This window comes from Ranitomeya variabilis, chromosome 1 (genome assembly GCF_051348905.1).
Source record: "Ranitomeya variabilis isolate aRanVar5 chromosome 1, aRanVar5.hap1, whole genome shotgun sequence".
NCBI lineage: Eukaryota > Metazoa > Chordata > Amphibia > Anura > Dendrobatidae > Ranitomeya > Ranitomeya variabilis.
The window spans coordinates 34,534,014-34,549,067 of record NC_135232.1 but is presented as its reverse complement, the minus strand read 5'-3'; the positions used below and the strand labels follow the sequence as shown (position 1 = coordinate 34,549,067).

The following is a 15,054-nucleotide window of genomic DNA, read 5'->3' as shown; positions in this document are numbered from 1 at the left end:
TAATAGAAGGGTTTAATTTTTACCAACTTCCCTGCCATTTTCAATGGGTTTTTTTTATAACTTCCCAGACAATCCCTTTAAAATTTTATTATTATCACCCAAAGGGTATGATAACGTGACCTACCTGTCTGGTAGTAGGAGTCGGCCACGGAGGGCTGGGGGGCCGCGGCTGCAGCGGTGGCAGTCGGCTGCTGGTAGTACTTGCTGTCGTACGCCACAGCGGGCGCCGTGGTCCTGACGTAAGAATACGAGTCCTGGAGGAATAAAGTCAGGACGTTATTACGTGACTGGTGTAGAAGTCCAGGATGAGTCCCGCGCCTTTGTTACAGTACCTGGTAGTTCTGTGTAGTCACGGGGGGCGGTGGCGGTGGAGCCTCCTGCTGCCGCTGTCCGTAGCCGTAATCTGTGGCGGTATGAGCCGTGGGGTAGCCACCGTAAGCGGTTGCAGCAGCCGCCACAGCGACGGGTGCGGGTCGAGCTACGGCCACAGTGGCTGCTGCAGGGGCATATGCCGCCGTGACCGTGTGGGCGGCTACGGGAGCCTGGTGCACGGTGTAACTACCCACGGTTGTTGGATGGGAATAGGCAACTCCGGACGCTGGCTGCTGGCTGCGGAGAAAGGAGACAAGTTAGCTTCGCGGTAGGAGACAAGGGGCGAGCAGGGCAGATCTGCGCCAAGACGGAGGAGCTCAATGTCTGCGGTAGGGGCAATGCAAGAGGACCTAACCACCTCCGAAGAGCAGCAGCTATATCAGTGGCCATTATTTATGTCCCCCAAGGACACAAACAAGAAATATTTTTGCAATGGATGATGCCTGAGACCAATGTCGGCTGATTACTAGACTGTAGGACTAGCTGAATGGGGGTTGATGACTTTTGCTTTGGCTCCGACAGGAGACCCTAATGATTTCCCAAGACTCCGAGTGACAATAAGGGTCTGAACAAGTCACCAATACAATATCTAAGTATTGCAAGAAAACATACAGAAAGTCTCAAAGGGTTAATCCCACCAGTTGGGCAATGTCTTGTGGTCACACACGCACGCCACTGACGGAGTACGGACATCTCCGGCAATCCTATGTAAGTCACCAACCCTTTACACACAAGATGTAGCACGGGAAAGCCGGTGATCTCCAGAGGAACGGCAAGAACCCCCCCAAGACCCCCGATACAGATTGTATGTTCCCAGGATTATCAGGAGAGGAATATGTCTAACACAAACCTGGGGGGAATCTACAATCAGCCGCTAATGATGTGAGCACCATCGCAACGGGCGGCGACATCACCCCGATCATTCATTCACCCCAGAGGGAGCAGACTCGCCGGTAATGTTCATTAACAATGCCCAATGTGATCCTAGCGTCATCACAGCAAAAAAATTATAAAAAAATACGAAGAAAACTAGCTCTGCAGATTTTGTCCCCCCTGGGGTGGAAGACCCATGACAATATGGCAGCTGCATCAAGTCATCTATACAGAAATGTTTATACGTGGGAGACCCAGGAACAACAAAGCCAATGTGTCCCTGTACATAAGAGACATGTCTGACAGGATGGCGGCTGTGAAGTGTTCCTCTGCTATCCTATGGAAGATGAGTACAGGAGAGTGAAGTGGCTCATAAGTGGAAAAAGCGCTGTGAGGATTCTCCGCTGCTGGTGACAAGACAGAGTGGTTATGCACACTCCCTGCCACATTCTGACTAGACGTGTGCGACCGGACAATGCTGCACGAGTCTAGTTGGAATGTGGCCGGGAGTGTGCATATCGCATACCCTCCGTGACATAATCGCTCAGTCTCTGGAGATCCCGCTGCATGTGATGTCTCACATTGTGACTACTGACTTCAGGGATAAACCTGGACAACCCCTTTAATGTACATGTGGATTCCCCAAACCAGGAAGCATTAGATTAAAAAATCATAAACAATGAAGTGTGAACACCACAATATTTAAATAAAAACCATGGTATGGTACAGAATATGGGGCCCAATGAACCCGGGATGCCCTGCACGGACTGGGAACACAAGGCGAGTATTGTGCTGCTATACTATGTGTGTGGACGCCATGTAACCGGTGAGATGGTGACTCCAAGCAAACCATACAACAGCCCCTCTCAGCCACTGTGCTACCCCCCTGGATGTACTATGCTGCCGTTTATTGCTTCCTGAGTACTGACCCCCGTCCTATCGATATCTGTATAATACGATGCTCAGAGTGCTGCACCATGCTTTACACTGCAGATCTTCTCACCAGTATATTAGAGGAACGTAGTAACTAATGGATGACTAGTCCTGCAGCATGTGCCGGTGTAGGAACTATGACCGCAGTCCCATTTTTCAGGGTCAGGTGCACTTGGCACTTATTTTAGCAAACATGTTCCCTTCGACTCAGCCACAGTGAGCCAGCCACAAAATTCCCCACCATGTACACAACCTTCAGAAGAGGATCAGTCTCCTACCTGTACTGAGCTGCCCCACCGTGGGTAAATCCAAAGTAGTTGCCAGTAGCCATTTTGGCTTCTTCACCCAGCCGGCTGGGCACTGATGTGGAAGAAAAAAAAAAATAGAAATGTTCCATGAGTTGTATGAGCGGAGGATACAGGATAGAGACACGAGCTGCCGGCGAAGTAATGACGGACGGAGCGAGGTGCGGACGCTGGAAGCGGCGAGGTACGGGCACCAGACAGAGTTGCAGGCGCCAGAGTCGGCGAGGTGCACGCGCAGAAATGGCGGACGGAGCAAGGTGCGGGCACCAGAACCAGTGACTTGCGGGCGCTGGAGGCGGCGAGGTGCAGGCGCAGAAATACCGGATGGAGCGAGGTGCGGGCACCAGACGCAGTGAGTTGCATGCGCCGGAGGCGGCGAGGTGCAGGCGCCAAAGTCAGCGAGGTGCACGCGCAGAAATGGCAGATGGAGCGAGGTGCGGGCACCAGACGCAGTGAGTTGCATGCGCCGGAGGCGGCGAGGTGCAGGCGCAGAAATGGCGGACGGAGCAAGGTGCGGGCAGCAGACGCAGTGAGTTGCATGCGCCGGAGGCGGCGAGGTGCAGGCGCCAAAGTCAGCGAGGTGCACGCGCAGAAATGGCAGATGGAGCGAGGTGCGGGCACCAGACGCAGTGAGTTGCAGGCGCTGGAGGCGGCGAGGTGCAGGCGCAGAAATGGTGGACGGAGCAAGGTGCGGGCAGCAGACGCAGTGAGTTGCGTGTGCTGGAGGCAGCGAGGTGCGGGCGCCGAAGGCAGCGAGGTGCACGCGCAGAAATGGCGGGTGCAGCTGAGGTGCGGGCACCAGACACAGTGAGTTGTGGGCGCCGGAGGCAGCGAGGTGCAGAAATGGCGGACAGAGCAAGGTGCGGGCAGCAAACACAGCAAGTTGCGGGTGCCAAGGTGCAGAAATGGTGGACGGAGCGAATTGCGGGCGCCGGCGAGGTGAGGGCACCAGACACAGCGAGTTGCGGGCCCTGTACATAGGATCCTGAAACTACTGAGGGTTGATCTATTACAGCCCATAAGTGACACAGCAGCCGAGCCGCGGCCTCCACATTACAGTGGACAGCCGTCTGGCCACCAGCAGCCGCAGTGATCATTAATGCAGCAGCCTGACATTTATTTTTAGGACTTAAAACCCAGATATTAATCAATAGAGCAGCCTGGAGATGACCGAGGAGAGTGTAGAGGGCATGCTCTGTGACCTGTGCAGAGGTCACTGTGCAGGGAGGGGGAGGAGGTGTGCCGATAACACGGCTGACGAGAAGTGATCTGTAATGAACAAGCTGGCTCTGCCTTCTGTGAGACTCTGTAGCTCTAAGCTTTGTTTTTTTAATATAGAAAATTAAATGGAAAATTATTAGGAACAAAAATAAAAACCCACCACCACTTGGTTTAAAAGGTGTGTTGAGAATTAAACCGTGGTTGATTGGTGATCAATCGATGGGCTCCGACATACGACACATCGATCATTGCACAGAGCTGGAGCAGTGTGGCTCCCTGCATTGCTTAGAGGCCGTTTCATGACCTTATGTGCCATTCATCTAATAGGGAATCTGTCAGCAGCACAATGTAGGGGCAGAGACCCTGATTACAGCGATGTGTCTATTACTAGGCTGTTATGTGGTTTCAATCTAATAAGTGTTTTATCAGCAGGATATTATCACTACAGGACTAGGTGTCTTGTGCCTCCTGGTCTGACCACACCCCCATCACTGACTGGCAGCTTTCTGCTCATGCACAGTGTAACACAGAAATCAGCCAATCAGTGGTGTGGGCAGAGTTATACAGGGCTTCACATTCAGAGCTCTGATCTGCAGAAGAGAACACTGATTGTATCACAACTGCTGCACCCAGTAAACTAAGCGACACATTGCTGGAATCAGGGTCTCTGTCCCTACATCATGCTGCAGTTAGACAACATAGCAGAAACCTGCTGACTGATTCCGTTTAACAGGAGATAATTATCTGCACAGAGCAAGGCTGTTCCAACTTGCCAAATCAGACAGAGCCCTTGTTGAACTGGCAGGCACTACAAGTGCGAGGAAACATGCCGGACACCATTATATCAGCACGGAGGCTCGTGTGGCATCTTCCACTCCACAATATTAGGCTAATTTGGCAATGGTTCCGGCCTTGTGCGGGGGCCGAGGTGTAGGACCACTGTCTTCGGAGTTCCCTTGCCTGCACCAAGCACATCAGCTCTCCATATTAACGGGAGAGCTCCTTTATGGTATAACTGCACTCTAGGAAAACTTTTCACGCGTTATTTAGCTTTGGTCGGTGGGGCTACAAGTGACCGAACACATTGGCCAGAGTGTTGTCAGTTTTTGATACGGCCACATTATACGCGAGTCTGAACGAGCCCTTAAACCCCGGAGCTCAGCTGCCTCTTTGTTTTACTGCCCCATTCACAAAAGTTCTAAAAAGTCTTATGAAACTGCAGTTGCAAGTAAAGGATTGTATCTAACACACCAGAAGAAGCAGAACATCCCGTTAGAAGAAACTGTATCCTTCGCTTTCTGCAAGACCCAGATATCCAGCAAACAAGACGCGCCGCCGGGTACTTACCATAGGTGAATGAGACTACAGGGCATATAGGAATCATGGGGTCTTCTTTCTGTTATCAAGCTAGACAATTTCAAAGCCTGGTCATAACTCCCACGGGCGGGAGTGAGAAGTCACGGGGCTGGTGCCAAAACCTGCAAGAGAGGAACAGATTCAATTACCGGGAGACGAAATTCCAGAGCAGCGAGGCTGCAAGCCGCTTACTGTAATCTGCCGTCTTACTGCTCGGCGCTGATGAGGAGGAGAAATCTGGAGGCGCAGCTTCTCCTCCCCTGATCACAGGCGCGCGCTGGAGAAGGTCACACGGCTCCGACTCAATTAAGAAGCAAACGACAAACAAGCTCGTCACATCGCTAATGATGTAATCAGGACACGGGCTTCATTACCAGCGGACCGTGCCCCCCACACGGGTCACATGGGGTCACCGACAAAGGAGACAACTGTGCAGACGACACCCACAACAACTAGTAATGAGAAGACACTGAGGTCACCAAGGAGACCACTTCCAGACCATTTTCCGTTTTTTCAGCCCCATAATTTTATTCTTTTCCCATAGGCACAAGAGGGCTTGTTTCTTGGCGAGACAAATGACACCATTCACTTTAATAATATTTGGAAATTCATGGAAATTTTTTTCCTAGTTTCAACATTTTTAAAGACTCATAACGTTTTTCAAATTTTTTATTTTTTTTTCCAAGCTTATTTTTTTATTGATACTAGTGAAGAGCGAACGTGCTCGGATAAGGTGTCATTCAAGCATGCTCGGGAGCTAACCGAGTGTCTTCGGCGTGCTGGAATAATAGGTTGGTGTTCCCACAGCTACATGTCTCATGGCTGTTAGACAGCCGCAACTCATGCAGGGATTGTCTAACAAACAGTATTTTTAATGTCAGGCGTACCGGCCTGTCACCTGGTATCTGCTCCATGCTCTGGACAATGTGCTGACACACACAGCTACCCCCTTCTTGCCACAGCTCGTATTGATGTGCCATCCTGGATGAGCTGCACTACCTGAGCAACTTCTGTTGGCTGTAGACACTGCCTCATGCCTACTGTACCTCTAGGGGTGAGAACAATGACAAAATGCAAAAGTGACCAAAAACAGCCAAAAAGGATGAGAACAGAAAAATGGTCTGTGGTCACCCCCTGTAGAACCACTCCTTTATAGGGGTTGTTTTGCTAACTGCCGATCATTTCTACCTGTTGTCTGTTCCATTTGCACAACAGCAGGGGAAATTGATTCACAATCAGTGTTGCTTTATAAGTAGACAGGTTTATTTCACAGAAGTGTGACTGACTTGGAGTTACAAGTGTTCCTTTTATTTTTTTAAGCAGTGTATAATTCATAATATCGATACGGCGCAAACATAAAACTCACTAATCTTGCAATGTAAATGCACTTTAAGGCTGTGTGCACACGTTGCAGATTTTTCGCTATAAAAGCGCGAAAAAAACGCATACACTGTGCATCCCATCATTTAGAATGCATTCCGCAATTTTTGTGCACATGATGCAATTTTTTTCCCGCGAAAAAAGCGCATCGCGGTAAGAAAACGCAGCATGTTCATTAATTTTGCGGATTTCCCACTATATTAATGCATTGGGAACCTCCGGAAAAATCTGCAAAAAACGCACCAAAAATGCATGCGGATTTCTTGCAGAAAATGTCCGCTTTTGCTCAGGAAATTTCTGCAAGAAATCCTGAACGTGTGCACATAGCCTAATAGTGAATGAGCAGTCCAATGAAATGTAATTGGTCGGCAGGATTGCACCAAACTATCTATATACATGGCCAGTCCATTCCTCCCTCACTGACAAATCAGTGTTTGAATTGGTATGCAAATGAGGCTGAAGAGCTATGGTAGATCTGAAACCTGTCACTCCAGCTCTATTCCCTGCCTCCTCCTCCACTGACAGCCTCTCTTCTGTGTGATTAGAGACAAAGGGAGCCATCAGTCAAAAAGGAGGCGGCAGCCCTGGTCTGGGAATAGAGCTGGAGTGACAGAGGCTTCAGATCTACCATAGCTCTTCAGCCTCATTTGCATATCAATTCAAACCCTGATTTCTCAGCAACAGAGCAGCTTGTCTTTGAAAGTGGTGCGTGCCGTGGTCCCTCCATACCCAGGTGAGACATGCTCCTTTTGGTTACCCTTTCTTAGGCTCATAGAGCTGAGATACAGTATGTAGATATTGGTTATCTTGCCATATCAACTCAATACATACTCTCCTTAGACTATCTGATGGTGTGCTGTGAGACCTTACAATTAGGAGGTGTTTTTTGTTAGTTCATACATCCTGGGTAGTAATTAATATTTATCATGGACGCTTTAATCATATGAGGGCCAGGCACATTTTGGTGTCTTTGTATTTTATCGTCTTCAACACGTTTTTTGTGAGTGTTTTTAATGTTTTGTATTGCCACTTTAATAAACTTGTTATGCATTTTTATAATTAAAAAAAGCTTCTGCTATTTTTCTCTTTTGGGTTTAGCTATCTATACGTGGAAGTAGATTGTCATGGTATGTGACTAAAACCGGTGGTCACACTATGAATCTGGATTATGTTTGGCTAATATACCGTCCCCCGACTGATTCCGTCCACTTACAGTAATAGTCTAGTATACAGTAAACGGAATAATGGTATAGTAAAAGTTTGCTCTAAGATTTTCGACAGAACAGTGGGGACAATCTCGTGTGTATAGAAGTGACCAACAAACGTCAGCTGGAAAGAATGGTCTGGTTTTAGCTTCACTGACAGTGCGTACTGAAATGCTACAAAGGACATGACAGGTTCCTTTTAAGGACCGCCCATAGACTTTATATGTCCTAGTGGTCACCACTTTGCTCTAAACTGACCTAAAACATCAATGCACAGTGAGCTGCTTGCATGACATCGTGCAGCTTCCGGAGAGGTGATTCGAGGGTTACACACCGCCGAAATCTCTGCCTTCATGACCACTGTACAAACAAAGCTGAACAAGTGCTGTATAGAAAGTATTGAAAGCACTGACAGTGCTTCCTTCTCCGGACCCAATGATCACTGGGTGTAGGGAGTGAGCAGGAGCTGCCGGATCTAGTCATCAGACATCTTTGCTATATGCAGCCAGGACTCACCTGAATGATAATATATTAGAGGCATGTAAAAGTTAGAGCACCCCTGGTCAAAATTACTGTTATTGAGAACCGTTAATCAAGTTGAAGATGCAATGATATCTAAAAGGATTAAAGTTAAAGATGACATTTCCTTTGCTTTTTAGCCATACAAAGATATATATGGTTATTTTTTACATTTCAAAAATTGCAAAAAGAAAAATGGACTGATGCAAAAGTTTGGACACTGGAGAGGTGTGTGTTTGTGTGCTCAGATAACTGACCAAGGTCTCAGACCGTAATTATCCTGTTAGGGTTATGGCTTGTTCACTATTATCGTTAGGAAAGGCCAGGTGATGCAAATTTCCCAGCTTTAGGCCATGTGCACACGTTCAGTATTTTTCGCGTTTTTTCGCTATAAAAACGTGATAAAAACGGGAAAAAAACGCTAACATATGCCTCCTATTATTTACAGTGTATTCCGCATTTTTTGTGCAAATGTTGCGATTTTTTCCGCGAAAAAATCGCATCGCGGAAAAAAAAGCAACATGCTCATTAAAAATGCGGAATTGCAGGGATTCCGCACACCTAGGAGTCCATTGATCTGCTTACTTCCCGCACGGGGCTGTGCCCACCATGCGGGAAGTAAGCAGATTATGTGCGGTTGGTACCCAGGGTGGAGGAGAGGAGACTCTCCTCCACGGACTGGGCACCATATAATTGGTCAAAAATAAAAGAATTAAAATAAAAAATAGTCCTATACTCACCCTCGATGTCCCCCGCAGTGTTCCCGCCTCACCGCTGCACGCTGCCGTTCGGTTCCTGTAGCTGGTGTGCGGTGAAGGACCCTGCCGATGACGTCACGGTCCTGTGATTGGTCGAGACCGGTCATGTGACCGCTCACATGACCGTGACGTCATGGAAGGTCCTGCGCGCACACCATCTATACGGAACGGACGCCGGTGAGGAGATCAGCTGTCTGCGGGTGAGTATAAGCATTTTTTTTATTTTTTTTATTATTTTTAAACATTCTATCTTTTACTATAGATGCTGCAAAAGCAGCATCTATAGTAAAAAGTTGGTCACACTTGTCAAACAGTATGTTTGACAAGTGTGACCAACCTGTCAGTCAGTTTTCCAAGCGATGCTACAGATCGCTTGGAAAACTTTAGCATTCTGCAAGCTAATTACGCTTGCAGAATGCTAAAAAAAACGCGAAAAAAACGGAAAAAAAACGCCAAAAAAAATGCGGATTTCTTGCAGAAAATTTCCGGTTTTCTTCAGGAAATTTCTGCAAGAAATCCGGACGTGTGCACATACCCTTATGAACACCCAGCCTCCTCTAACCTTGTGCCAAAAAGCAGCAGCCGTGGTTCTTCTAAGCAGCTGCCCAGCACACTGAGAATGATGGAAGTCTACAAATCAGGAGAAGGATATAAGAACATCAAAGAGTTTTCCTCAGCTAGAAATGCAAATACGAAATGGCAATTACCAGGAACAGTGGATGTCAAGATAAGGTCTGGAAGACCAAGCAAAGTTTCAGTGAAAGCTGCTCATAGGATTGCTAGACAGACAAATCAGAACCCCCACTTATCTATAAAAGACCTTCAGAAAGATTTACGAGATTCCAGAGTTGTGGTACATTGTTCTACTTTCCAGAGACAGCTGCACAAATACAGCTTTCATGGAAGACTCATCAGAAGAAAACCTCTCCTGCGTCTTCACCATAAAAGTCAACATCAGAAGTATGCAAAATCACATCTAAACATGTCTGATGCATTTTGGAAACAAGGTTAAAATAGGAATGTGTGGATAAAAAAAAAAAAAAAAAGGGAGCACAGAATTTCAGGAAAAGGAAATCTCACCAACCTGGATCAGTCATGCTTTGGGGTTGTAGTTCAGGGATAGCAGCAAGGTTATATAGTATTAAAATATAACTTATTCCAAATGAATAAATTAGAGGTATAACTAAATGTATTAAAAACAATCAAGAGATGGAATATTTGTCTCCTCAATGGGAGGCGAGTGACCAGCTAAACGCGATCAAAAGAGAAAACTCCAGTGTATTTTGATCAGACGGTCCGCTGTAGTCACTCGTCTCACTGTCCAATAGATCAGATCTAGTGTGGACAAGAAAAAATAATGTGCTCGGATAGTGACCCCAGATCTAATTATAATCACAGTATCTATAATTATCCTAGGGGTGAGTGCCGGATCCCAGTCACTGAGAAGGACAAGGATTAGTCACACAGTTGACAGTGGTTTTACGGTGCGCGATTAACTTATACGTATTTATAATAACCACAAAGGTGGATTTACAATAATTATTAATGGTCTAACATTGGAACATCCTCACCCATTCATGGTGGATTGCTGACATCAGGCGCATCTCAGGTGGTTCTGTGCAGACATCCAGGGAGAGTTCTGCCCCTATGTTAGCTGCACTGGCCTAGTGCCCCCTTTTGCTCTCGTCCTGACAAAAGTAGTCTACAGCTAAACCCTAGAACAAATGGCCCTGCACTCGCCCTTTTATGCCTCCCGTGTGTCCCAACGCGTTTCTTCCAGAGGAGTCATCAGGGGACATGTACACATGGTGCAATAGGAGTCTTCACTAAGGTGCCGGCTATGAGAGCAACTCCGGTCTCCGCCATCTCTGAGCAAAGCAGCAGGGTGGTTTTCGGGCCAGGGTTCTAAAAAATATGTTTGAGTTGCTGCACCTTCATATGGCTGTTAGGAAACCCCTGCAGGTGCTGCGGCTGTCTAACAAACAGGCAATCTCTGCACGTGTTGCGGCTGTCAAACAGCATTGAGACATGCAGCTGCAGGGACGCGAAAATATTTTTCAAGCATGCCAAAGACTCTCGGATAGCACACGGACGCTCTTGGATAACGCCTTATCTGAACATGTATGCTCATCGCTGATGGTGCATCATGTATTTAATGGGGCGGTCTTACACTAGAGACCGATGATATGAAAAACACCTCGGTATGGACTGCAGAAAATATAGGATTACCTCTGGTAGTGTGGGATAATGATTAGGACATAATGGGCAGTAAAAAAGAAGTCATATAGGTATTCAGGTATGTGCCCATGATCTGGAGTTGCTGCGGGTTTGATGGCGCGTACAGCCGCAGAGGCCAGATGTTACAGCATAGTGGAGGGGGATTTCAGGAAATCCCATGCCCACCATGCGTGCACCAACGCCCGCGGCTCACCCAGAGCCAGACATACGGTGCGTCTTTCAGGACTGCAGTATGCCATTTTCACCCATACAATGTATTGAAGGTGGTGAATCTACACGGTTCATTGAACACATCAGGTTCACCTGCATTCAATATATGGCAGCACTTTGGACGCGGCGAACATGCGCTGCTACTTCAAGATCGCGGGCACCCGGCCTTAGGGATTCCTTACATTAGATATCTTAGGATGAATTTAGATCATAAGAGGTCAATACGAGTCATCTAGTCCCTGGGTGTAGTGTATGTCAGGAACAAGTGGAAGCGGCTCCCCAGCCTAGATGAAATCGCTGTAGAGGAGCTGTTAATTCAAGCCAAGAGACGCCATTGTGTACAAGAAGATTATCCAATTGGTCTCATCCAGAAATTTAAGTTTTCCAGCGTCAAGGATCTTCATCAAAACATCAACTTTATTCAATAATTAGAAATATTGTTAGGGCCTAGAAGTCACAAGACCATTGGAGAATTCAGTAGGGCAGACGCGTTTCAGACAGAAAGGTCTTTAGTCATTGCATAAACAACAAGACTAATTGGTCAGCATTATACGTCACCTCCTGCTGTAGACCCGTGGTAGCACAGAACCAATCATACGGTTCATGTGAAACAAAAACATGAATGAAATTAAAAACAGAATAGCAATGGAAGAAGAACACATTAGATTAGATTAAGTTTATTGGAGGCATCTGACAGTGCGGGTTTTCAAAGGAATGATGTGCAGCCTCCATACTGTATGTTACAGATCTGACGTTGAGCTGCAATTAATAAAATTATTGATTTTCTAAGTCTCATTGGTAACTAAGGATGGGAAATGGGCAGAGTTTGTTGCATGTTTGCACCTTGTTTATATGGTATCACTGCATTAAAAAAAAAAAATACTTGTGTGTTTTCTACGCCTTGTGTTATAATGGGCATTGAACGGGTTAATAGACCACATAATGGTCGAGATCATCGTAGAAAACTGCTAATTGGAGAATCATGGTGGACCTTTCCAGATTATAAAGACATCATTGAAGTAATGTGTACAAGCATCCAGTTTTTTGGTGTAGTCCTCCATGCCGTTCCCAGACACTCGTCTCCACCCATCAGCCCAGGAACAAATCTGAGTAGGTTGGGGCGCATGGACTGCCCATGGCGGTGCCCCTGAGCTGGTGGTAGACTTTGTGACCAAATAGGAAATAATTCCTTGTAAGGCAGAACCGTAACAATTTAATGACGAATTCATAGTGGGATCGATATTGGCAGCCCCTCATATGGAGAAAGTATTGTACAGCCTGTACATCGATGCAACCAAGCAATGCTTCGGGATCAAAGGAGAGGCCCTCCAAATTGGGCAGATCTGATGTAACCCATACATGACTATAAAGCTGTCACGAAGGGTTTCAAAACTTGATCAAGATAAATGGCAACTCTGCATTAAACTGTTGAATCCCAAGGCGATTGGTCTCCTCTTCAAGGGATCAAGTTCCTTGAGCATTTTTGACAAAGAAAGTTGCAGTGACTTACCACCACATGCAGAGTCAGATTCTGTCTTGTTGATTACTTTAGCCACTAATCCTTTTGTCCAATATAGATTTGAACTCCCTAGTTTATGCCTCAGTGGGGTTGAAAGGTAAGGGTACCGTCTCACAAAACGATTTACCAACGATCACGACCAGCGATACGACCTGGCCGTGATCGTTGGTAAGTCGTTGCGTGGTCGCTGGGGAGCTGTCACACAGACAGCTCTCCAGCGACCAACGATGCCGAGGTCCCCGGGTAACCAGGGTAAACATCGGGTTACTAAGCGCAGGGCCACGCTTAGTAACCCGATGTTTACCCTGGTTACCGTCGTAAATGTAAAAAAACCCAAACAGTACATACTCACATTCCGGTGTCCGTCAGGTCCCTTGCCGTCTGCTTCCCGCACTGACTGAGTGCCACCGTAAAGTGAAATCACAGCACAGCGGTGACGTCACCGCTGTGATCTGCTTTCACTTTACGGCCGGGAGCCAGTCAGTGCGGGAAGCAGACGGCAAGGGACCTGACGGACACCGGAATGTGAGTATGTACTGTTTTTTTTTTTTTTTTACATTTACGACGGTAACCAGGGTAAACATCGGGTTACTGAGCGCGGCCCTGCGCTTAGTAACCCGATGTTTACCCTGGTTACAAGCGAACGCATCGTTGGATCGGTGTCACACACACCGATCCAACGATGACAGCGGGAGATCCAGCGACGAAAGAAAGTTCCAAACGATCTGCTACGACGCACGATTCTCAGCAGGGTCCCTGATCGTTGCTGCGTGTCAGACACTGCGATATCGTATGGATATCGCTGGAACGTCACGGATCGTACTGTCGTAGCGACAAAAGTGCCACTGTGAGACGGTACCATAACACTCTGTAACCCTGTCTTTCACCGAGATTGGGGCATATCAAGGACAACCACATTGCCGCCCTTGTCTGAGGGCTTGATGACAATGTTCCAATCGGTTCAATATCTGTATTACTTGATACCAGGGCTGTGGATTCGGGAGTCATAGCCCATTTTGGTGGAGTCAGAGCCCATTTTGGTGGAGTCAGAGTCATGGAAATTGAGTCGTCGGAGGTTTGGCTTACCAACTCCACATGCCTGCTTGCTACAATTGAAACTGCATTGGTTCAATTGAAAGGTCTAAGATCTCTAGTGACAAGGTTGCAGAACATATATATTGTTGATCCATCGCTAGGAGGTGGGACCCTGATACTTTTGTTTTTTGTGTTATGAATGGACCCAGACCCTTTGAGTTTGGGTTCTCATGCCCCTATTTTTCAGTAGTCTCAGCAGTAGGGGCTGTGTTGCAGAGAATGGAACAGGGAAAACATTTCACAGGTAGAAGGAAAAATGGATTCAATGAAATTTCAACATATTCTTGATGTAAACATAACACCATCTGTAAAAAAGCTGAAAGTGAAAAAAGGACGGCTTCTACACATGGATAATGATCCTATACAAACATCACAATCCACAATAGACGACCTCAAAAGGCGCAAACTGAAGAGTTTACAATGGCCTTCACAGTCCCCTGATCTGTACATCATTGAAAATCTGTGGTGAGATCTCAAAATAGCAGAGGAAGCAAGATGACCCAGGAATCTCACAGAACTGGAAGAATTCTCCAAGGAAGAATGGATGGAAATCCCTCAAACAAGAAAGGAAAGTCTTGTCTGGCTACAAAAAGTGTTTACAAGATGTGATACTTGGAAAATGGGGAGCTACTGGGTACTAACCATGCAGGGTGCCCAAACTTTTACATTAGTCCATTTTCCAATTTTTAAAATGTAAAAGATGAAAATATATATATTGTTGTGTAAAATACGAAGGAAATGTGTCCTCTTCAACTTTAGGCCCTTTAGATTTCATTATATATAAGCCACATATATGACAACATTTTTTTTTTGTTAGAGCTGTTAAAAGCAATTGTTAGGAATGGAAGAAATAGCCGGGTCCTGAACCAAAGAAGCAGCTCTAGGAAATGTTCCCTAAGCAGTTTCAATGAAAACCCACAAGGGCAATTTTTTCGAGGGGTTTAAGAGAGGCCTGGATGTCTTCCTGGAGCGTAACAATATTTTATCTTACAGTTATTAGGTTCTTTAGAAGGACGAAGATCTGGGGATTTATTCTGACGGAATACAGGCTGAACTGGATGGACAAATGG

At 46.6% G+C, this 15,054-nt stretch overlaps 1 protein-coding gene across 6 annotated transcripts in view; it reads right to left on the bottom strand.

Annotated features, from left to right (window-relative positions):
* The window catches only part of ZFR (zinc finger RNA binding protein), a 59,248-nt gene that overhangs the window by 32,586 nt on the left and 11,608 nt on the right, over window positions 1–15,054 (bottom strand). For all 6 annotated transcript variants that reach the window (XR_013220991.1, XR_013220990.1, XM_077282000.1 and 3 more), the window contains exons 2-5: window positions 5,052–5,182; window positions 2,457–2,538; window positions 333–609; window positions 125–254 (exon numbers count right to left, since the gene is read on the bottom strand). Coding sequence is in view for 4 of the 6 variants with exons in the window: in XM_077282000.1 (XP_077138115.1) it covers window positions 125–254; window positions 333–609; window positions 2,457–2,538; window positions 5,052–5,088 (526 nt within the window). In the remaining 2 variants the exon portion in view is untranslated. The remainder of the gene's footprint in view (window positions 1–124; window positions 255–332; window positions 610–2,456; window positions 2,539–5,051; window positions 5,183–15,054) is intronic.